The sequence below is a fragment of the Ruditapes philippinarum genome, unplaced genomic scaffold (assembly GCF_026571515.1).
Source record: "Ruditapes philippinarum isolate M1 unplaced genomic scaffold, ASM2657151v2 ctg1239_1_1_1_1, whole genome shotgun sequence".
NCBI classification, from domain to species: Eukaryota; Metazoa; Mollusca; class Bivalvia; order Venerida; family Veneridae; genus Ruditapes; species Ruditapes philippinarum.
The window spans coordinates 376554-400735 of NW_026866030.1; the positions used below are offsets into that span (position 1 = coordinate 376554).

Below are 24182 nucleotides of genomic sequence, written 5' to 3' on the forward strand. Positions count from 1 at the left end.
TATAACGTATACCATTTATATGTAGTGTTACACTTAGTGTGCCATATATATGTAGTGTGCCATTTATATGCAATGTGCCACTAAGTGGGTCATTAAAATGCAGTGTGTCAGTTAAAAAAGACATCATAAGTAGAAAATACATGCTTTAATGCTTGATTTCATTATAAAAAGGAGCTGCCATCCAAAATGGAATCATTTATATTATCTGGGGGGAAAACAAGATATGAAAAATGTATTAATAACAGACAATCAGTTTTATAGATCTTCTAACAATAACATAATTTGCCAATAGCATTATTATATTCTATAGTTATGTTTGATATGATAGTAATATAAATTGTTTTCTAAATTAGACAACAAAAGATGTTTGAAAAACTATAATATATAATTTAAGCATATTTTATACAGATTTTAGTATATTTCTCATTTATAAAAAATAAAATAAAAAAATCCAGGTAATAAATGTCAGAATACTAGAATGTTACGAGATACACAAGTTGATATTAATTTTGAACAATTTACCTTTATCTAAAAGATGTTGGGTATGTGTAAGCTTTTGATACTTACACCAGAAGAAGAAAATAGTATTTTGTTATTACATTAAGTAAAAAGTATGAAGAATGATTGAATAAATCAATATCAATTAAATATGAATAACTTTATGTTAATTATGTTAGCTTTTGATATTGAAGATGAACGTCATTTCTTTAATTTTCTTAATACATTTAGTATGTTGTGTATAATTTGATGTACAGTGTTCACTTTCATCTGGTTAAATTTTACATTTAAGTTACACTAATATTGCCTTTAGATAAATCTTTGATTTGTAAAGGGTTTTATTATTATAGAATTATTTACCTAAAATGTAAGATCTGATTTTTGTTGTAATGATTCTGGTAGAGATATGAATGCTAAAGAAAAATTGATTTTTTAATATTTTATTATTTTTTTTAATTTCAAAAATTAATGAACTGTTTGAAATTGACAAATTAAATAATGATAAGCAACTAAAAAATGTGTTCAATGGTTTTTAAAATATGATTTATACTTAAATTTTAATTGATATTATTTTCATATTAATTGAGATGTTGAATTATTAAGTTATTGAAAAAAAGAGAAGATTTTATTGATTTTGATTTTTGTATTTTTTATATAACAGGTGGCAATGTAATTGAACATGAAAAGCGAAGAATTGAGGAACTGCGTCGTCGTGCCGCAGATGAGGGCCGAGCTCAATGGGAAGAAAAGAAATTGCGAGAGGCAAATTGTAAAAGCTTTAATTCACTAGAGTCAGAGGATTCCAGCATCTCCAGTAGTTGTGAAACACCCTCGGAAAAAGAAATCAGGTGAGATATATAGACCTTTGCTGTAATCAACATCACAGTTTAGTGTTATGGTAGCTGTGTTTATGTGAGATGACGTAGGTGCATTTGTCTTGACAGTGCAAACACCTACCAGAGGTGAGGAGAAAAGCGCCTAGAAATGTAGGTTCATTCCCTGTTCAACACGTGTAAAAGCATTGAAAATTGTTCAAGAATCAGCCACCTTTTTCAGATTCTGACACCTTTTCTGACATACATAATGCAAAAAATAGAATTTCCTAAACAATAAAGAGTTATTTAGCCTATGTTTCATTCTGTTTGGTGACAACTAAGGGACAGTGGTACTAAGTGAATCTCAATTTCTGTAGTTTTGTGATATGATTAACAGTTTGGTTTAAAATTACGTGCATGTTGTTCGTTGTCCAGTGCTGAGTCAATATATTTTTCTCAATTTAGGAACACTTTGCAACCCTTTAACATGTTTGAACTGCAAGTGATTATCCTTTACTACCAGCACAGAGCTAGCCCTGTGCTGCCTCCATTAATCTTTAGTCGCTTATCTTATGTTCATGAAGCTGCAGTTCTGTTCGCTACCTGACCTGACTAAGGTTGTACTGTTTGTAGCTCAGTTTCTCTATTTTGACATTGAAATTCCTTAAACCCTGTACAGACCATTCCAAAATTCAAAGCAGGACAAATCTATTATAGAAATTCCACAAGAACACTTGTTAAGTAACTGTCTGAACCTCTGTATAGATTGATTAGGCAGTCATGAGGATACAATGATAGGCACTCTGTCTTACATGAATTAAGAAGTTCAAAGAGAATCTAAGACAGTGTATTATTAAATTATTCATTGTGTAAGGAGAGACACCTATATTTGTCTTAGATACCAAACAACTAGAAGTTTCATTACTCAATTTGCATTCCTGTTAAGCACACCTTTCCAGTTTAATTAGGTATTGTTTTAGGTAATGTTTGCGGGGGAAGAACAAGAGAGTATAGCGACAGAAGAGTATGTGGTCTGACTTAAGCAAGATAAATTGGTTTAGTTAAAGGGCGGGAGAGTGTAACTTGGAGGGCATTTTCAATGGGACCTAATTTTCCAATTAATAATGGCCAAATTTTTACAGAATTTCAAAAGAATATTCTCAATAACTGCCTAATAACCCCGAACAGTTTTTCAACTTCTTATGCACAATTTGTCCCAGTCAGAGCCAGGGGCCTTTTTGCAAAATAGCTGGAATAGGCATTGTAAGATTTATCATACAGAAGTTGGTAGTTTGGATATGTGAATCTTGCAACAGAGATGAATGATATGACAGAGTTGTGATTTGAGTGTGGAGAGAGGGGGCATGGTTTTGATTAATGGAGGGTGTGGTTTGTTTAAAGCTGGAGTAGTGCTGGAGGAGGCGGAGAATAGTAATGGTTTGTCATTGAGAGAGAGGGGTTGTGGGTGTTACAGAGGAATAGGGTGTGGTTTGGTATGAGGGAGAGTATAAAGATTATAATAAATATTTAGACTGCAAGTGTAGCATTTAACCCTGAGTTGTAAAATAAAATAATTACATAGCATTTGCTAGATATTTGTGAATCAATTAAATTATTTGGACAATTAAGCAAAGTTTAATGACCTTAAGTTTTTCTCATTTCGTTATTTAAACTCTAGAATATTTCTAACCAAAGTAAAGTTATGTATATCAAGCCATTTAACTCTAATGCCCTGATATTCTGTCAGACTATTAAATTCTGTTTGAGAATACTTTATTTGTTTTTTAAGATACGAATTTAATTAAGAAACTCTATTTATATAGTTTTTATGTCAAAGACTTCTTACATTTATCAGATATAGTTTATTTTCGGAAAATTTGCATCCGTTTTTTAACGAGCTTTAAGTAAATATGGCAAAATGAAATGGTTCGACAAACGTTTACACTTAATAAAAGTCATGTTTGAAGGATTTCGTCTGACAAGGAGTGAAGCTGTGAGCTATAGGAAATCATGTGTTTTTATAATGCCTGTTTGTAGTAAAAGTGGTGCTATTGTTGTACTGTTTCATACATTACAATGAGAGAAACACTGATTCAAAGAACTACTAAATAAAAGGATAATTGATTGTTAGGTGGAGAGTAAATCTGGTCATTACATTAAGTTTTAATGAGGTCAGGCTACAATAAAATCATATTGCTGGAATATTATTCAAGTCTTTGATGTTTAAAAGAAAATAGTCAATAACAATGGCTTGATGGGAAAAGGTTTTAACTTGTACAACTTAAAGACGGAGTTACAACAGTTTAACACCAAGCCCTAAATTATTCAGTTCAATTTAAATGATTTGATTACCAATCAATTAGCTTGCAAAAAAAAAGAAGCAAAGTTGCTTAACATTAATTTATTAAATTAGTCATACTTTGATTTGAAGTTCAAAAGTGCACTTTGATACCATGCTTTTGATTGGCTAATCTTAGTTTGAATTGATAAAATCAACCAATCAAATCATAATTATTGTTTTTATTTAGAATGTATAATTTTAAACCTGATTACATTATTTTATAGATAGTATTTCGTATTAATGGAAATTGATATTTTTTCTAGGTTTTTTGTTCCATGCTTCTTTTTTTTTGGCCGGAAAACAAAAGAGAAAATGTTGGGATGATATTATTTGACAATCTTACTGTTACTTAGTCAGTGATTTGGTTCATTAGATTAGTTTGGCATCTAGATATTGATTGTTTAACCAGTCTGTAGCTGTTAACAATTTAGCGATGTTACACAGTCTGTGCCGAGAGCATGTGGACAACGTGAACACTTAATTGCTTATTGTACTAGTCATGCAATACTCGGATAGATTTCAAGTGGTTTTCTATGGAAAATATTTTCTTTAGCAATTTGATTTGTTTATTTATATGCGATATGAAGCTCAGATTGGATTTGCGCTTCTTTACGTGTGTTTGACACTTTTAGTGCAATAAGAATAGGACATATGTTTTACTGCTTGTGGTTTATACTTGTTATTTACTAGTTTTTGTGAGTAGGAAACAAGGATAATTACACTGTCAGTGAATTAATGATACAATATAAATATTAATATACAATGACATTGGATTCTTGATTTAATGATGATATCTGTAACTGAATCACTAAAAGATGATTAAAATGTGGATTGTATTATTACCATTATAAGCAGCTGCTGAAACTTCTTGAAAGCTGGTTAGGTTTTAAATTGGATTTTATTTTCAGATTCGTATTTCTAGTGAAATCAGAAGAATGTCATGTTTTGCATAATTTTCAAATTGGGGTAGTTGAACATTAAATTTGATTAAAATAATTGTAATATGACTCTAATTATATTGTTTTGTTACTTTAAGGTAAATGTAAAACCCAACAAAAACAAAACTAAACAAAAACCTTTAAGTAATGTTAAAATGTTTTTATGATGATTATAATATAACTTTTATGATTATGGTTATTATTTAACTTAGTAAATAACTTTCAAGTTATCATATATGACCTTATGGTAAGCATTGCTCTCTGGCTATAGTGATATTATTTTAAGGTTATAGTTATAAGTTTTGAAAGTGAAAGCTTTATGACTTAAAGGTTCGGTTATATGATGTCAAGTTATGGTTATATGACTTTAAGGTTATGGTTATATATGACTTAAAGGTTATGATTATATGTATGACTTAAAGGTTATGGTTATATATTAATTAAAGGCTATGGTTATATGAATTAAAGGTTATGGTTATACATGACTTAAAGGTTATGGTTATATGATCTAAAGGTTATGGATATCTGTTGCGGAGGTAAGAACAATGTGACTAAAGGATAATGGTCATATGATGTCAGATTATGGTGATATGACTTAGAAGTGTAAAGTTATGTTTATTTAAATTAGAAGATATGGGTAATAGTTTTGAATGTTAAAGCTATATAACTTAAGGTTATGGAAATATGATGTCATGTTATGGTTATAATTACTGAAAGGTCATGTTCATATGATGTAAAGTTATGGTTAGGTTATATTATATAATTTGAAGGTTTTTAGCTATATAACCAAGGTTATGACAATACATGATGTAATGTTGTTTATATGGTTTAATGGTTATTGTAATGAGATTTTAGAGTTATAAAAATATTACTTTAATGTATTGGTTATTAGATTTTAAGGTTATGAAAGTATGACCTGAAAGGTTATGAATATTTCACAAAGGTTATCATTTATGACAAAAGTTTATGATGTGTGATTTTGGGTTATATAATCTTCATTGTAGTTGAATTGTCCTTGTTGATAATTTGTCCTAGCAAGTTTGGACCTTATAGTTTTACCCTGAAGCAATTCCCCTTGCCACCTGTATAAAGCCAGACCAGCCTGCACATATTGAACAGGCTCTCTACTCTATATGCTATTCTGTTGGCTCATGGTCCTAACACTCCATTTAAGAAATTTAACAAGTTGAGAGGGGGGTAAAAATGTTTCATGTGAATAACAAAGGAGTAACATATTTCCAAAATCAAGAAGCACTTTTGGTATGAGATCCAGATGTATGGCTATAAAAGTAAGCCTGTGGATGAATGAAAGTGGGAATGAGAAAAAGATCAGTAAGAAAGAGAGAATTTATGTTTTTAAGAAAGAGATGAAAGGGAATTGAGACTGGCAAGGAAAGAAGAGCAAGTGGAAATGATTTTCTTTGTTTATCAGAGTAAAACAAATGAACTTTGTGATGCATTGGATATGAATGGTTAAGAATTGGTTAGTTAAAAGTAAAACCAAGATTGGTAAAGAAAATTTAAGCACGGAGGGCAATGAATGAGACTGGATTTGAAGAAGAAATTATATAGACAATTGAAAAAGTGAGACTTAGTTGGAAATTGCATGGTGTCATTATTTGTGCTATTAATTTAGGATCGAGACAGTATCTTTGACTGGAGATATAATTAAAGTGAGGGGGGCAATTTGAGATTATATTAGTTCTGCACTTGAGGTATAAGCAAAATAGACAATTTGAAATTATACTTTAGGTGCTGCGAGTAATTGAGGTATACCAAAAAAGAAGAGAAAAACCAGCAAATCATCATACAGTGTAAAAAGCATATTTGAAATTTGAGGATTGAGATAGTGATACATTGAAGAAGAAAAAAATTGAATTAAGGAAATTATATATCTGAAATGATGTGACTATATTAGAAATAAAAAGCAAATTTAGAAAAAGATTCAGTGTTCTAAAAGAAAATGTTGGTCTTGTAAGATTTGGTGGGATGTTTGGGTGTTAGATTCCGGTAAAGTACATACTGGGAAATCGGAAATCATAAAAATGAAAGCAGAAGTTTTGGATATGTAATTACCTTGCAGAGATTTGAGGTTATTTAAAGAACTGGCTTGAAAGTAGAAATAGAATTTTGATAGGTGCTAAGTAATAAATAGATCATAAAGTTAATGTAGATAAATAACAAGATTATTTTACATCCATAAAACTGAAAATTCAATGTTACTTATTTCATCATATTTCAGCTTGATTTCTGAGAAAATGTTAACTTTAATGTATAATTGATATTTATTTTTGTTATATACATTTTAGGTCCTATATATAGTATAAAAACAGGTTTTTAAGAGATTTTTTTTAGAGTTTAATGAAAGCATTGTTTTATAGACCATAAAACTACTGAAGTCCAGACAAAAATGCATAAAACAGGGTAATGCAAATACATTTTATTGTCATGTCTGTAAAACAATACAATGTTGGTCAGAAGGTTCTGACCTAGTTATACAGTCTTTGTTCAAAAAGGACAGGTTAAAAAAACTGGCATACACTTTAGCAGTCGGTAATTTGTCAGGAAGTGGTTAACCACTGAGTACTGGAATTTGTCTGCACTTAATGCCATAAAATCATGCAATGTAGACCGATTAAAAAAACGCAAATTGTACATACATGTATAATTATGGCCACATAATGTTGATGGCATTATTCTTTTCTTTCATTTAATGACATGTATTATGGGAAAGCCGGCAACTAGATTTAATCCCACTATACTTATACATATGGCAATAATATATTTACATGTAATATATAGAATTATATGCATGTATGTATTCGTAAAACACGGCCACAAATTAATTGACACAAATACATCATACAACACAAATGCAATATAATTATGCTGATATAGATGACACATATACATATATGTATGTGTTAACATATGTTATATGTATGTGCATGATGATAAAGATACATGTGCAAGCACACATGATTTATTTATGTCGTAAGACTATAATATGCACAAGCAGGTGCACATATAAATTATTCAAATAAAGATTACAGACATGTATGTGATAATGATATATATTTACGCACATATGAGCCGTGTCATGACAAAACCAACATAGTGCGTTTGCAACCAGCATGGATCCAGACCAGCCTGTGCATCCGCGCAGTCTGATCAGGATCCATGCTGTTCGCTTTGAGTTTCTCTACTTGTAAGGGGTTTGTTGTCGAACAGCATGGATCCTGATCAGACTGCGCGGATGCACAGACTGGTCTGGATCCATGCTGGTCGCAAACGCACTATGTTGGTTTTGTCATGACATGGCTCATATATTATACACAATATAGACACTGCCAGGTTAGCTCAATTGGTAAAACTGTGAATAATGGGCAACCCTGGTTTGATTCCCAGACATTGCAGGTCATTTTCTTTGAATCATGTATTTCGTAAGGTCATTCACACTGTACTACGTTTTGAAGTAACTATTTGATGGTTTCCCCAGGAAAGATGTGGTGGCTGAACAGCTAGTGCTCTAGTGGTAAATTCAAAATGATAACTACAAAAACCACCCATTATGCAAGCTTCATAATGAATGTTCAATTGATGTGTGATATTAATGAACTTATTATACATATGATGGTGCACAGTCATATACACACATACACATTACACATATGCTCTAGTTAATAATGAACAGTCATATGTGTAGACACATTTTTCGTGTTCGTATCATTGGGCAATAGTTGTATTGACATAATTGTATCAGTTACGGCCTGAAAAAGGAAACTTATCTATAAGTAAACTTGAATTGTGAATTATTAATGAAATTTCACGGAGAGAGCTCAAGAAAATTTTACCCTTCGATACACTGTGATGAAATTATTCTTTCTTAGTATGGGGAAAGATTGATTGACAGTTAGGGAACTGAGTGACGAAACAAAGATTAAACATTTTATTTATATTTTGTGAATACTAACATATCCTTGTAAATTTTAGTTTTTGGGTTTGTAATAAAAGACAGATAAGGTTCATCTTGTTTACAATGCAAGTCTGAATTATTTATGTCAGATTTACAATAATAGGTTTACAGGTTTGCTGATCAGTTACTTTAAAGCCAAGGAGGCTGCCTGTGCTGTGTAATATTTCTTAATTAAATGATTAATAAAATTTACAAGAAACAGTTTTAATGATGCTTTTAATATTTTTCATCTTGTCCAAAATGATTTTCCTATTAAGATTCATATCTGCAATTGAGGGAGATAATTAGCATTTGAATTATAATCAAGGGTAGCAGTGCTTTCCAAATAGAAGTGTAATGGAGAACCAACAATGGACTAAATTGCCGATCCAAGTTTTGCAGAGCTAGTTGATTAACCCTTTACCTACTTGTACTGACTGTGGTAATTAAGCCTTTACCACTAATATACAATTATGACTGTGGTAATTAAGCCTTTACCACTAGTATACAGTCAGGCCAGCCTGAACATGCTAGTCTTGTAGTCCAACCAGGCTCTTTACTGTTAGTAGGCTCAATTTGAGTAGTTTTGTGCAATAAGTGAAGTCCTGTAAACTTTGAATGGATTGTTCAAAACTTCAAAGAATGATAAATTCATTGCACAAATTTAGCTGGTTAAAGATTAAGAACAAAAAAATAAACTTTAAAGTATTATAAAAGCAATAGAATATTGAAGAATGTGCACCGTAATACCAGTTTTGTCTTAGGAATGTGTTTATAAAGTCTAATATGCTATAATGCTAAATTTGTCATTCGCACCCATTTTAAGCTCTTTATAAAAACAGCTAGAATAAGGATAATTGAGAAAGAGATAAACACTTTATTCTGAGGAAATTTCTAAATTTGTTTCAAGATTTCAATTTGCTTTTGATTTTTTTTTCAAGGAAAATTTTTGTTTCCGGTACTTTACCATCTGACTAGGTGCTTTGTAAGATATTTTATTCTCTGTAAACACCACACTTATGTCTTAAATGGACTTAAAACCATTTATCTTTTTTAAGGAAAATTTCAAAATAATTGTATAGACTGAATAGCAAATAGTACACAACTGTATGGTCTCTTGCCTATAGCAGCTGAAGGGTTAAGGTAATACATGCATGTAGATATTTTCATTTGAAGTGTTGTTGATGTATGTATTCTAGGCTTAATGAGGGTCCATCTAATTGGACACTGGACATGTCACCATTCATGTATTTATCTACCAAAAGCTGACCTATAAATCTTGAATTCAGTAATTTACTGAATAAAACTTAAATATGTAAGCAAGTCAATTTTTGTGATGATACTATTTTGATGTATGGGAGGCAAATGAGACCATTATATGCATCATGAAGAAAATAAGGCGTTGCTGCCAAAATAAATGATTATATTTTTAAGTATTATTGTAGAATAACAAATGGTTCAAATTCAGATGCTCTTGCAGGCTGTTTAATTATGAAATGTGGCATGAAACATTTTACAATTTGAAGTTAATCAAAAGCATAATTTCATATTCAATATTCCTAATATTCAGTGCAGAGATTAGCAAGTCCAATTCTTCCCTTTTTTCAATTTTATACTATGAAAGCTTCTGATGAACATAATCCTAGTGTCTATGAAAAATTGCTACATCTTAATTACAAAGTTTGTAAGTTATTAAAAATAGCTATTACCTTCATACAACTTATTATATTTCTCTTATCAAGGTTTATATCTGTTAGCTTTACAAGAAACATAATTAGTTTATTTTTCAATCTGAAAAACTAATGAAATATTTAACCTTTTAATCAGATGGATTTAGGTTCATATTTGTGAAATGAAAATTGTTAAGCTAGTGTCTATAATTATATACAAAGCAAACTTTTGAAGAGTAAAAAATTGTTGGTTCTTTGTTGTTGGGAATCTTGGCAAAAGAGAAAATTTTGTAGAAAAAAAATGTATGAATAGATAACTGAAATGTTGGCCATACAAGATTTTTATGACAGCACACTTTCATTCTCTCAAAACAGTTAAACAAGACACAATGGGCAATTCAGTACTCAAAGTATGATTCAATTCAACAGGCATTTCTAATGTTTTTAGTAAAACCAATTTTCTACAAGGCTATGATTTTAGTAAAACCAATTTTCTACAAGGCTATGATTTTAGTAAAACCAATTTTCTACCAGGCTTAAATTATAGCATATCCCACGCACCAGGTGTCAAAATTTATGGTGAATTAACAACAGTTCTTTATTTGGTGGATCTTTTAAGGACTCTTTTAAATCTGTTAGAATAAAAGAAGCTCCTAATAATACAGTATTGATTCAGACCTATGAAAATGTACCCAATATATCATGACATGAATTTTTAGTGACCTTTAAATTAATTGATCACAGAAAAAATCTTGGGTAAAAAATTTTATGTGGCACAAGTTCAGATATTTTTAATTGCGTGCAATCACATTTCATAAAATTTGTAATATACAAGTACGACTATTTTTAATTGCGTGCAATCACATTTCATAAATATTATACAAGTACGGCTATGATTTTAAATTGCGTACAATCACATTTCATAAATATTATACAAGTACAGCTATTTTTAATTGTTTGCAATCACATTTCATAGATATTATACAAGTACGGACAGTCAGTACAGCTATTTTTAATTGTGTGCAATCACATGTCATAGATATTATACAAGTATGGACAGTCAGTACAGCTATTTTTAATTGTGTGCAATCACATTTCATAAATATTATACAAGTACGGCTATTTTAAATTGCGTACAATCTCATTTCATAAATATTCAGATTTTGTTTGGTTATTGTGTAGATAAATTGCACAGTATTTAAATTTTCTAGAATAAACTGGCAAAACCATAAAGGAATTTATTGATCTGAAATATCTTGAAATCAAACCAAATATTCTCAGGTGTACTTTTACCTCAGTTTTGTTTACAAGTAGTTACCCTTTTGAATGAAAATAGAGAAAGTTGCAATGAAGGAAAAATGGGTTAACTGTGACCAATGAAACTTGAAGGTAATATACATGACTAAAGATTAGTTTCAATGTTCCTCATAGCAGCTTGCCTACAGATTTGCGTTCTTTATTTATGAAAACTTGAAAATTGTTTAAATGTTATGTTGACAAATGAAGTGCTTTAACCTAGAAGAAAGAAATGTTGAACTACACAGAAATATTTCTTACTCCATTCACTAAGTAATATGTAAGAATTTTGGTGATAAGAAAAAAGTAAATTCTTTTTAAATTTTGCACAATTACAGTAACATTTAAAGTTTCACCTGAATTGTCAATGATTATACATTTCACAAACTATAAATATGTTTTTAATTCCCCTACCATGAAGCGGGGTGTGGGGGTCTAGGAATGCCCTTTGTCAGTCAGTCTGTCCGTAAGATTTTCATGTCTGCTCCATATCTCCCACATTCTTTGAAAGATTTTCATGAAACTAATGTTTTGCCCACTGAGATGATGTGCAGATGGCATAAGTCAGTCATTTTGGCTCAAGGTCAAATGTTTGAGTCTATATTTTGTTTCCGCTCCATATCTCCCAAATTCTTTAAAGGATTTTCATGAAACTTTGCTTAAACGTTCTGTACTAAAAGAACTCGTTCACTTCCTTGAAGACCTAAAACTAAAACTATGAGAAAAGGTACCTAATTTTATTTATTTTCATTACTTCACAAACTGGTTCATCATGGTTTTGAGAAATTTAGCTGAAACTGTATACGAGTACCTTTAATGTGTGTTAATTAAACAGTTTCTTATTTAAGACCAAATATATGATTGATAATTTCCGGAGTAATATTGATATTGTTCTCTGGCAGTTGTTGAAGATATAAATATATCTCATCTCTTGGAGAATAGTAGGTTCATTGTCATAACATTTTATTGGCTACTTAGTTAGGGTGATAGTCCTAGAAATATGATGTTTTTTTTAATGGTTTTTTTTTATAAGATATTTATTAACCTTTTGTTAATTGCGCTTGTTCAACACATCAATGGAACCTATCAGAAGCAATTTATGTCTTAACGTTTTGACTTAGAGGGTGAGAAGTTTGGATTTGTTTACAGAGTTTGCATTGGGCCATGTGGTTGTCAAATAATTTTTATCTATAAACCCTTAGGGAGTCTGTGGCCGAGTGGTTAAAGACATTGACTTCAAACCACTTGCCTCTTACTGCTATGGGTTCGAATCCCTACAAGGACATAAGATCCAATCAAGCTAGCTCACAGAACATCTGTAGTTCTACTCAAGTGCCTGTAAGTGCCTGACATTATGCAGGAAAGGGCACATGAGCTCTTCCTCCACCAGTAAAGCTGGAAAATCGCCATTTGACCTATACTGTGTCAGCGCAACGTAAAACCCAATCAATCTATAATTCAATGTAAGTTTTATTTTCCAATCCAAGAATAAATAGGAAGAAAATATATCCACAAGTTGCTGAAAATATAGTATAAATTGTCTGAATGAAGGAATGACATAATTTGATAATTATTTTTAATTACTGCTCTTTCGTTCCACGTACCTGAATTGACCTCAAAAAGACAAGAGACAAGATGATGGGGTAATTATCTCCCTTTAATTGTAATTATCTCCCTTTAATTGTCCTAAGCTGAGACAATATGGATGTAAGAATAATCACCTTAACATATTTCTGTCCTAATCGTCTGCAGTAGTAATACATCATCCTGAAGATAATTGTGATAATCTCACGTAATCACACGTGCAGCGGCCAGTAAATAATGTATGAGAAGTAATAACTAAATCACTGTAGCTAACTAATACAATAATAACTATGATCAGAGACATGGAAATTGAGACCAAAATTTCATGTTCTTATTAATGTGCTTGATACATAACAGAATGAATTCAGAATTTACAATAATTGAAAGGAATTTGCTCGGAACTTAATCTAAATACCCGCTGAATTTAATATAATGAATTTGCTATTCTTTAATTTTCATATTCTCCATTGTTTAAGTTTGCTAAATTATAGTCCAGCCACTTAGCTGTATAGAGAAAGCATTGGATAGTATTCTGAGGTTAGCTTGTTTGATCCTAGAGTGAGGCGTAACTTCTCTATGACAATGGTTATCGTACATTCAGAATAGTGGTCCTTTGTCATGGAAACCATGTTGACTATTAGCAGTCAGTCCCTGGTTGAGGAATTGGTAATTACTGGTTAGTTATCCAGGAAAGCTCGTTAGGTGAATCATTTGCCAAGATGAGTGAAAAAGTTGTTAAAATAGTTGTAAACAAAATAGAAAAACCAACAATTTTAATTTTGAAAAAACTTGACAATAAAAGTGAATAGTAGATAGTATAGTGACTGTTTAGCCTGGCTGCATCCAGGTGAGACTGCAGACATCTGGGCACTGTTTTTGTTGTACAGGAAAGTGATATTTCCGTCACTTACATTGAATAAGTTAAATATCAGAAACAAACTCACCTAACATTTTATGTTCATAATGTCTTACCTAAAAATATAAAAAATGATAGTTCCAAACAAATGAAGAAATGCACATCACAATAATTGTTGTGCAAATCATGAACAGCCTAGACATTTTATTATACAAACACACAGATCTTCTTCCAACTTTTTGTCAAAATGAATCAAGAATGTGGCAAAAAATGAAGTAGGAAATATCTGCAAATTTAAAAATAAATCAGGTTTTATTGGCATTTTTTTTTCTACTCCTTTCCATCTGGTGTTTACTGGAAGAAAATTGAAACTTTAGGTTTTATTGATGAGCCAAATGCCTGGCATTTCTGAAGTGAAAGTCAGACATAAATTTCGAAACCATCTGTTTAAATGCTCAGCAATCGAAAAGCAAAAAATGAGATCTTTTGGAAAACTGTAATCTCTTCGCTGCACAAATAATGATGCTTGTGATGTTATTTACTGCGGTACTGATTATCTGGGAAATTCAGGCAAGTAAGACATATCTAATTTTTTTGGTGAATAGCATAAAACATAATACCATTGTAGAGTACCCTGGATGGCTGAGCTGTTATGCTTTGTTGATGTTTTTATCACTTGTACCTATCCACTGTTGGTTCAAATCCCACAAGGTACTTGAATTATCCACAGGGTCCATTGTAACAATCTTAAAAAGTGGTTAAAATTTAGTTCATTTCTTAGAAAAAAAATCTTAATAATAGTCCTTGAATTTGATTACTGTTTAAAAAGTACTTAAAAAGTGCTTAGATTCGCTGCAATTGTTCCAGCTGTCATACAAGAGGGTCTGAGTTTTTTATGCATCAGGGGTTGTGTTTGTGCCTGAAAAAGTGGAATGAGGTGCCCTTTGGTCTTTTACCTGTACTAAAAGTACATGATTTGATTGCCATCTTTATATTGTTGATTATTGTTACTTTACAACTAAAGGTAATGAAGACTGTGTGCTGAATATGACCCCATTGTTGAGTTGTATGACAGCTAGGGCTCGACAATTAGATTAAATGACTCAGCGATTTTCTTATTGTCTTAAAGTTTCAGTATATTTTCAAAATAGACATGTGAAAACCCATTGGAAACCACTATTTACATGAGATTTTTTTCTCTCATTGTAAGAGTAAAAAGGAAATTTTTGTCTGTCTAAATAACAAAGAGATATAAAATGATTGTTGTTTATTTTGATGATAGGTTAGTTGGAATAAACAATTACTTCAGCATAATGCAATATGCCAACAAAAATCAAATCACTACATCATTTCTTTTCTTTTTTCTTGTCATCAAGAGCCTAACATCTCTTCCATTTTTCTCCTTACAATAATGATAATAACATATGCTCTGGAAAAAAGTGCCCTATTTAACTACTATCTTTAATTGCCCCTTGTCAGTTTCCAAGAAAAGGCCAAGTATAATCAAAAAGCAGCAATTTCTCAATATTGATTATGTCAATTTCAATTATACCGAATGACAATGAGATCTCTTGACAGGACTCCAATAGCCGACTATTTATTCCACTTTGCCACCTATTTCTTTTGATTGACACACCAATTTATCAGAATTCAATATTTGCTCTGTCCAGCCCTGAAAGTCTCTTGAAAGATTATTGTGCGTAAAAAATTGTTTTCAGACAACAACAAAAAAAGACGTTTGTAAACAGAATCTGATGCTAGTTTGTACTTTGTTTGATACAAGTTTTTCTGTGCCTTGTGATCATGGTCTGCACAGTGCTTTCTGGGCCTTGTGATCTTGGTCTGCACAGTGCTTGTTGTACCTTGTGATCATTGTCTGCACAGTGCATTATATGCCTTGTGATCATGGTCTGCACAATACTTTCTATGCCTTGTGATCATGGTCTGCACTGCACTTTCTATGCCTTGTGATCATGGTCTGCACAGTACTTTCTATGCCCTGTGAACATGGTCTGGACAGTGTGTTATTTGCCTTGTGATCATGGTCTGCATAGTATTTTCTATGCATTGTGATCATGGTCTGCACAGTGCTTTCTTTGCCTTGTGATCATGGTCTAGACAGTGTGTTATATGCCTTGTGATCATGGTCTGCACAATACTTTCTATGCCTTGTGATCATAGTCTGCACAGTACTGTCTATGCCTTGTGATCATGGTCTGCACAGTACTTTCTATGCCTTGTGATCATGGTTTGGGCAGTGTGTTATATGCCTTGTAATCATGGTCTGTCCAGTGCTTTCTGTGCCTTGTGATCATGGTCTGCAAAGTGCTTTCTGTGTCTGCACATTGCATTTTGGCCTTGTGATCATGGTCTTCACAGTGCTGTTTGGCCTTGTGGTCATGGTCTGCTTAGAGCTTTTTGTGTCTTGTAATAGCATTTTTGTGCCTTGTGATCATGGTCTGCAAAGTGGTTTTTGGCCTTGTGATCATGGTCTGCATAGCGATTTCTGTATTTTGTGATCTTGGTCTGCACAGTGATTTCTGTGCCTTGTGATCATTGTCTGCTAAGAGCGTTCTGTATCTTGTAATACATTTTTTGTGCCTTGTGATCATCAGCTCTGCACAGTGTAAAGCTATTCAGTCAATACCTTCTTTGTAATTTTCTCTTTAAAAGGTGAATGGTGTAGTCCAGATAGATAGAAAAGTCCATTTTAGATATTTGGCATAGTAAAGGATAAAATTGCTTAAGTCTTGATGAGATTTCAGACTTAGATTGGAACAACAAACATTAAATTACATATAAGCATTGAAATTTTAAGAGAATGAAATTGAAAGCCCAACAGCTAAGACTTTATTAGAAAGTTAAGTCTATAGAGTTCACTGTTGGCAAGAACTGGCAGGTGACTTCCAGTGGCATCTGATATCCATTGCAATAATTTTATTTGTCTTCAAACATTTTCAAACTGGTAATTTAAATTATTCATAGTTACTTGCAGAAATTTAATTGATTCATAAGGTGATTTTTGTGAATAATATGTTTTTAACTAATTTGACTGATTTTATTTTAGGATTTATTTGGTGATATTAGTGGTTGATGGTGTAATTTGATTGATGTTGGGTTTAGAGTTTAATACCTTGTATTGGAATTATGTAATTGATTCTTTGTGTGAATCCATTGACATATTGTATGATTTAATAGATACAGTTGGTAACTTCTGGATGAATTAATTGATTTAATTGATGAATTTGTTGAATCCTTTGATAAATTGTATGATTTAATTGATAAATTTGTTGAATTCATTGATAAATTATATGATTTCAATGATTCATATTGTGATTTTTATGATAAATTGAAGATCAAATTGATTAATTTGATGCTTTTATTGATTTTTTTATGAAAAATTTAAATGTTTTTTTTTTCTTTTTAGCTCGACTATTTGATAAGAATAAGTAGAGCTATTGTAGTCACCCAAGGGTCGGCGTCCGTGTCGGCGTAACCTCTTATGTTAAAGTTTTTGTAATACCTCAAATATTTTCAAAGTCCATAGACATATGGCTTTGAAACTTTGCACATTTGTTCAACATCATCTACCCAACCTGTAGACAGGAGGAAGTAATTGTATCAAGCATTTTGACAGAATTATGCCCCTTTTTCAACTCATATATTTCGGTTTGCATACCACCTCAGATATTTTCATATTCTATCAACATCTGGCTTTGAAACAAGTTGAAATTTTATGCCGTTCTTTGAGAGCATAATAGGATTCTCTCCAAGGCCTATAACTGTAACATGGATTTAAAAAAAAAAATTGCCCTTTTGTTAACTTCGAAAATTTTACATTATCAAGGCTCTTTTACTATCAAGCACTAAGAATAGTCGAGCGTTGCTGTCCTACCGACAGCTCTTGTTTAACAAATATTCACTTGAAATTATCATGCATTCACATGACATATAAGGTACATTGTATTTTTTGTGTTAGTAGAAACACTAGAGCTGCTTTTAATTAGCATGATTTCTACAGGAGAACAATGGTCATTATATATCTACGATATTTCTGTAGTAAAGATTCTAATTTACTAGTCTGATGCCATAGAAATTAGATTTATGTGTCCAATCAGTACGTGCAGTTATCATTAAAAGTCTCCTTCCATGAAGAGAAAAACTGAGGTGGGATCAAAGTGTGGACATAATTTTTTGTCAGTTATTCTGGTATCTTCAGAAGTTTCACTATAGAGCATAATTATAATAGTAAAAGAAAAAGTAAGACAGGGAAAAAAACACATAGATGATATTAAAAAAAAGAAAGATGTTTCTATTTAAACTTTTTTTTTTACACTGCAGAATGTAATAATTTACTCAAATATCCTTTTACTGACAAAACATTTGTGATATAATGGTATATTTATTTATAGCCGTGCTTATGTAATATATAGCCATCTAAGTAAATTCAGCTGGTAAAATTGACCCTTTGAATGAAATTTAGCAATAAATAATAAAATAACTTGTTTTACAAGCACACAGCCTAAGCATATTTAAGATAGGGCACTAAGTATTGGTTAGGTTAAGACATTTGTACACTAAGTATTGGTAAGAGCATTAACACGGTGCATATCCATATCGGTACCCTCTTTGCGAAATCTGCTGAAACGGTACTCTCTTTGTACATGCACAGGTCATTCTCTGCTCAAAACAAACCAGCGATGGATAACAAACCAGTAAAAATTCATTGTAATAAGGAAAGGAAGTATGACACGTGGAAAAGATGTTTACCACGGAACACTAGAATGTTTTATTTATGTGCTGATTTGTCATGTGCCCGTTTTTCATGTACTGCAACTTCACAATAAGCTACAAAAAATAAACATGTCTTGCCTCGCCCATCACCCCGACATTCTTTTCGGGCTGAAATGAACCTGTGGCTTGATTATATATGCATCATACATGTTTAATATGTTCATTTACATATCATCTTCGGACAAATGGCAGTACATTGTCAAAAATAAATGTAAAATTTATAAAATCACCCTACTTTCGGTTTTGCAGCGGCACGGGCTACCTCTCTTCATTTGAATTTTCATATCACAGGTACCCTCTCATTTTTAACACATAGGTACCCTCAAGGAACGACATATGCTTTTATTTGCGTTAATTGTTAAGTATGTAATATATTTAGATAAAAGTAAGAAATATTACATACCTAACGATTAACGCAAATAAAAGCATATGTAATTATGTCGTGCCTTGGGGGTACCTATGTGTTAAAAATGAGAGGGTACCTGTGATATAAAAATTCAAATGAAGAGAGGTAGCCCGTGCAGCTGCAAAACCGAAAGTAGGGTGTTTTTATTAATTTTACAATTATTTTTGACAATTTACTGCCATTTGTCCGAAGATGATATGTAAATGAACATACAAAATATGTATGATGCATATATAATCAAGCCACAGGTTCATTTCAGCCCGAAAAGTATGTCAAGGTGATGGGCGAAGCAAGATATGTCGATTTTTTGAAGCTTATTGTGAAGTTGTAGTAAATGAAAAACGGGCACATGATAAATAAGCACATAGATAAAACATTCTAGTGTTCCGTGGTATACATCTTTTCCACGTGTCATACCTTCTTTTCTTATTATATTGAAATTTTACTGGATTGTTATCCATCGCTGGTTTGTTTTTAGCAGAGAGTGGCCTGTGCATGTGCAAAGAGGGTACAGTTTCAGCAGATTTCGCAAAGAGGGTACCGATATGGATATGCACCGTGATTAAGTATTGGTTAGGTTGAGGTCTCTGTATGCTAAGTTAACTGAGGTAATAACCCGTTTATACCTGCAGGCCAGTATATCTGTGCAGTTTCATCTGGCAACAGTTCCAAAATTAGAGCAGCACACATTCAGTGGTCCGGGTCAAAGCATCTACTGTTTAAATATAAGGGCAACTTTTTGTCAACTTAATCAGAAGGGTAATTGTCATCTTATAAGCATTCATACACTGAGATTAGTGAGCAAAAGGCTTTGTTATCATGGAGGTATAATGTTTTAAATCATTAATCCAAATGATGGTTTTTGATTCTCAGAAATACCACTAGGCATTCTGGCATGACAGATGGAAGACATAATAATCATGGGGCTAGTATTTTAAGTAAATTATCAAAATGTTGACCATGTGGCATATGCTGGATTTTAAGTTACAGAGAAGACTTGGGTTTGAACCAAACAGACTTAATTAATTTTATGTTACCAAAAAATTAATGTTACCTGGTTAAAGAGGCTAGCTGGTCAGCTGTCATGTACATGTACTGTAGATTGTGTATTAAGATCTATAATGATGTCATTCAGCCAAGAGGAGAGAGATTTACTTTCATAGTATGTGATGTCAATTTATAGAGAGAAAAAGCTATCAATTTCAAATAGATTTTAATTTTGAATCGTCTGAAAATTCTCTAGAGGAAATATGGTATCATTAAAATTACAGACTTTCATTATGAAAACATTTTTTTTGTTCAAAACTTTCAGTTGGGAGTTGTTTTGATTCAGAAATTAACCAATGCAAATGCACAAAAAAAGTTTAGAATTTCCAACTTCTGTTAGTTTTCATTCTGTTTGAGGAGAAAAAATGATTTTAATTTTCTTAATGCACTTTATGAAGGTTCTGTATTTCATTTGTTTTTTTGAAGGGGGGGGGGTGTAGAATGAAAATGCAATACAAAGAAAATGAATCTTATTACGTCTTTTACTCGTTTAAGTGGAGCTTAAGATTAATAACTATCTGAAGAGTTATGTAAGATTTGTTTTACTGAGGAAACATGCGCTGTGAATGTTAATTTTTTTTCTTCCCTTTTCCTTTGACAAGGAAAATTCAATAGCATCAGTAAAGATTGAACATAATTGTAGGTTGCTAAAAGAAGCAAGATATGTGTTGTAATGGAATTCAAATGTAGTTTTATTGATTCAGAGGAGAACTAGATTGTGCAAAGAATTCAGGTATAATTGTATACGAAATAGGGAAAACTGATTGAAAGGTTTGAAGCAGACGGCATTGATGGAACCTAAAGGTGACTAAAATACTGGAAAGAAATGAGCCCAAAGTTAATGAAAGACATTTAATTTGAGGAAAAAATATTAGTTGAGGAAAGGAATTAAGATTGACTGAGTTATGGATTAAACTCTACTGTATGGAAAATTTGAAATAATATATAGAAAACATTTTTAATAATGATTATTGAAGGAGCGTGACATTTACGGAATTATCTTAAATAAGACTTGAAAAGTAATCAGAGATGAAAAAATTGGAATTAATTTGGATAGTTTTATTCACCGATGGATCGTACTAAAGTCCAAAACTTGCGTGGAAAAAACGGATTTCACCTTCCTCCACAGAATTTAGAACTTGAAGTTGAAAAGAAGCATCGGATAGCTCTTAGTTTTAATCTTGAGCATTGCTGGTTTTGTGGACGTCCCATGACACCCACAAGCAGGTAATTCTAGAGTTTGAGTCTTTCTTTGTTTTCATTTAAACATCTGAAGATTTGTTTTTCTACAGGTGTTCAAAAGAAAATTGGAACAATTTGAATTTCGACAACTTTTGTTGTTGTGTTTTTCAAATAATTGTCAATGTGAATTTAATTTGTATTTTAATGTCTTCTTTTTCATGTTAGTTTTATTTTCTGGGGGGAATTATAAAAAGTTATCAAATTCACATCTAAATGTTTGTTGACATTTTATTTGCTGTTTGTAATTATCATACATTTTAATCATGCATTAAAGAAGGTGAATGATGGCCTAGTGCTACCCAGTCTCAACTGTGAGTCCTACATAGGGTTACACGCAATTTTCCTCATATGGCGCGGGTACCTGGTATTAAAAATCGAGTTAGCAGACAAAACCTGATTATTATTAAGGTTGCTTGAGTTTAAAGTTTAATAGGCAGGTTTAAAGTATTTACTAATAGAATTAGAAAAATCTAGGTAATTAATCTAAACAATGTTGGTCCGTTAGTTTTTAAAGTCAATCAGAAATACATTTGTATATATATAATTATAGGAATCTAGAGGAAAAGGTATAGCTAGCTATAATGAACAGTTTTGTAAACAGTGAATGTCCTAGGATAATAGAGATTTTCTATATTTGGATAATTGCCTTCCTTAATTCCATTTTTTCCCTTGGTCATTAATTAGAAAGAGGGATGCATTTCTTTGATCTATTTATAAACAAAAGATAAAATGTATTTTTAGACGAAAAGATATCAATCTATTTATAACAAAACAAAGACTAATTGTGGGTTGATCACGGCACTGAAACTTGAGAAAGATTTAGTATTGTAACCGAGAAATAGACAAAAATTGTGAGGGACTTGTACTCCTATTTTAGTTGTATTTGCAGATGGAATTACTTGTTTCATATATGCATGTATTCTTCTATATTTATTATATAATTCCTACAGCAGATTCAGATTTTTGGTTTTTGTATCTATAATCCATACATTTTGTTAATACAAAGAAATTGAAAATAAATGAATATAAAGTAATCATTTAATATACATCAGTATTCCTGATATAAATATACAATGTATAACTGGTGATGATTTCAATATTGATATTTAATAAGTTGATATCAATAGGTTAGAGCTCTGCAACAATATGCAAACTTAAGCTATTCTTATTTGTTTATTAGTCAGGAATTGTTGCCAGCTAGTTACTGGAGTCTCCTGTTTAATGTGACTGGTATTAACAGTATGTAATTTTCTAATTCCTCCAGTATAAATCTGCTGATTTCTATTGCCCCACCCCTCACTCCCCACTCCAGTATTTACAACTTGTACCTATTCAGTATCGTTATCCCAGTGGTCATTTTTTTAAAGCTTTTATGACTTCCCCTTTTAGATTCTTTATCAAACAGGTTTGCAGTGCTTATAAATGAACTTTTTTGTGCTTGAACCTAAAGTGATTAGCATTTTGTCACTTTTAGTGCAATAATTGGTTAACTAAGGACTTAACCTGTTACTGCACTAAGGTGATGAATTTTGTCAACAGTATCAAAGAGCCAGGCCAGCCAGTGCACCTCCCAGACTTTGAACTGGCTCTATACTGGTGGCTGACCAATCCTGACATCCCCAAAATTGATAATGAAGAGTTAGTAACAAAAATGAAAACTGGAAAATTTATTACACAAATGTACCAGGTAGAGGTTTAAAAGAATATCCTTTGATTTATTTTTTTCATTTTTATTAAGTTTTTTTTGTGTGTGTTTGTTTTACATTTGTCTTCTTAGAAATGAGCTAGGCACAATAGCCATTGATCTGACACCAAACACTGAGGCGTAATGCATAATATTCATTATAAAAGCCATCCAATTTTATCAAATGAGCCGCGTCATGACAAAACCAACATAATGGGTTTGCGACCAGCATGGATCCAGACCAGCCTGCGCATCAGCGCGCAGTCTGATCAGGATCCATGCTGTTCGCTTACAGAGCTTCTCACAAGTAGAGAAACTGATAGCGAACAGCATGGATCCTGATCAGACTGCGCGGATGCGCAGGCTGGTCTGGATCCATGCTGGTTGCAAACCCATTATGTTGGTTTTGTCGTGACACGGCTCAAATGTTTTCATTTAATCTTTGGCCATCCATTGGAACATTGAGCACAAATGTTCATATTAGATTAAATTGAATTAAAATTGTTTTATGGCATTGAAATTAAGGTTGATCAATAGACACCAGTTGTTAAAACAAATTGAGATCACAAGGAAATGATGAACACAGATTTGAATAACAGTCAAAACAATCCTTACAAAGCAGTAAAGACAAGGATATTGCTTTTACATTGCTAGAAACTATTAACATGTCTATATCTTAATGCCTTTATTTCATATACTCACAGCAGCTAGTGTTTTATTAAGTGCTGAGTGCAAGCTGTAAAAAATTTGCTTTGTTGATATATTTTTCTGGTCAAGTTTCAGATCAAGTTTCTGGTGTATACAGATCAAGTTTCTGGTCCCTATGGATCAAGTTTCTGACGTATACAGATCAAGATTTTGGTGTATACAGATCAAGTTTCTGGTGTATACAGATCAAGTTTCTGGTCCCTATGGATCAAGTTTCTGGTCCCTATGGATCAAGTTTCTGGTCCCTATGGATCAAGTTTCTGGTGTATACAGATCAAGTTTCTGGTCCCTATGGATCAAGTTTCTGGTGTATACAGATCAAGTTTCTGGTCCTTATGGATCAAGTTT

The 24182-nt window shown here is 32.0% G+C and overlaps 1 protein-coding gene across 9 annotated transcripts in view; it reads left to right on the forward strand.

Annotated features, from left to right (window-relative positions):
• LOC132731051 (pleckstrin homology-like domain family B member 1) overlaps nt 1-24182 on the forward strand; it is a 161689-nt gene that overhangs the window by 127865 nt on the left and 9642 nt on the right. For all 9 annotated transcript variants that reach the window (XM_060717152.1, XM_060717153.1, XM_060717151.1 and 6 more), the window contains one exon: nt 1160-1346. In XM_060717152.1, the coding sequence (XP_060573135.1) occupies nt 1160-1346 (187 nt within the window). The remainder of the gene's footprint in view (nt 1-1159; nt 1347-24182) is intronic.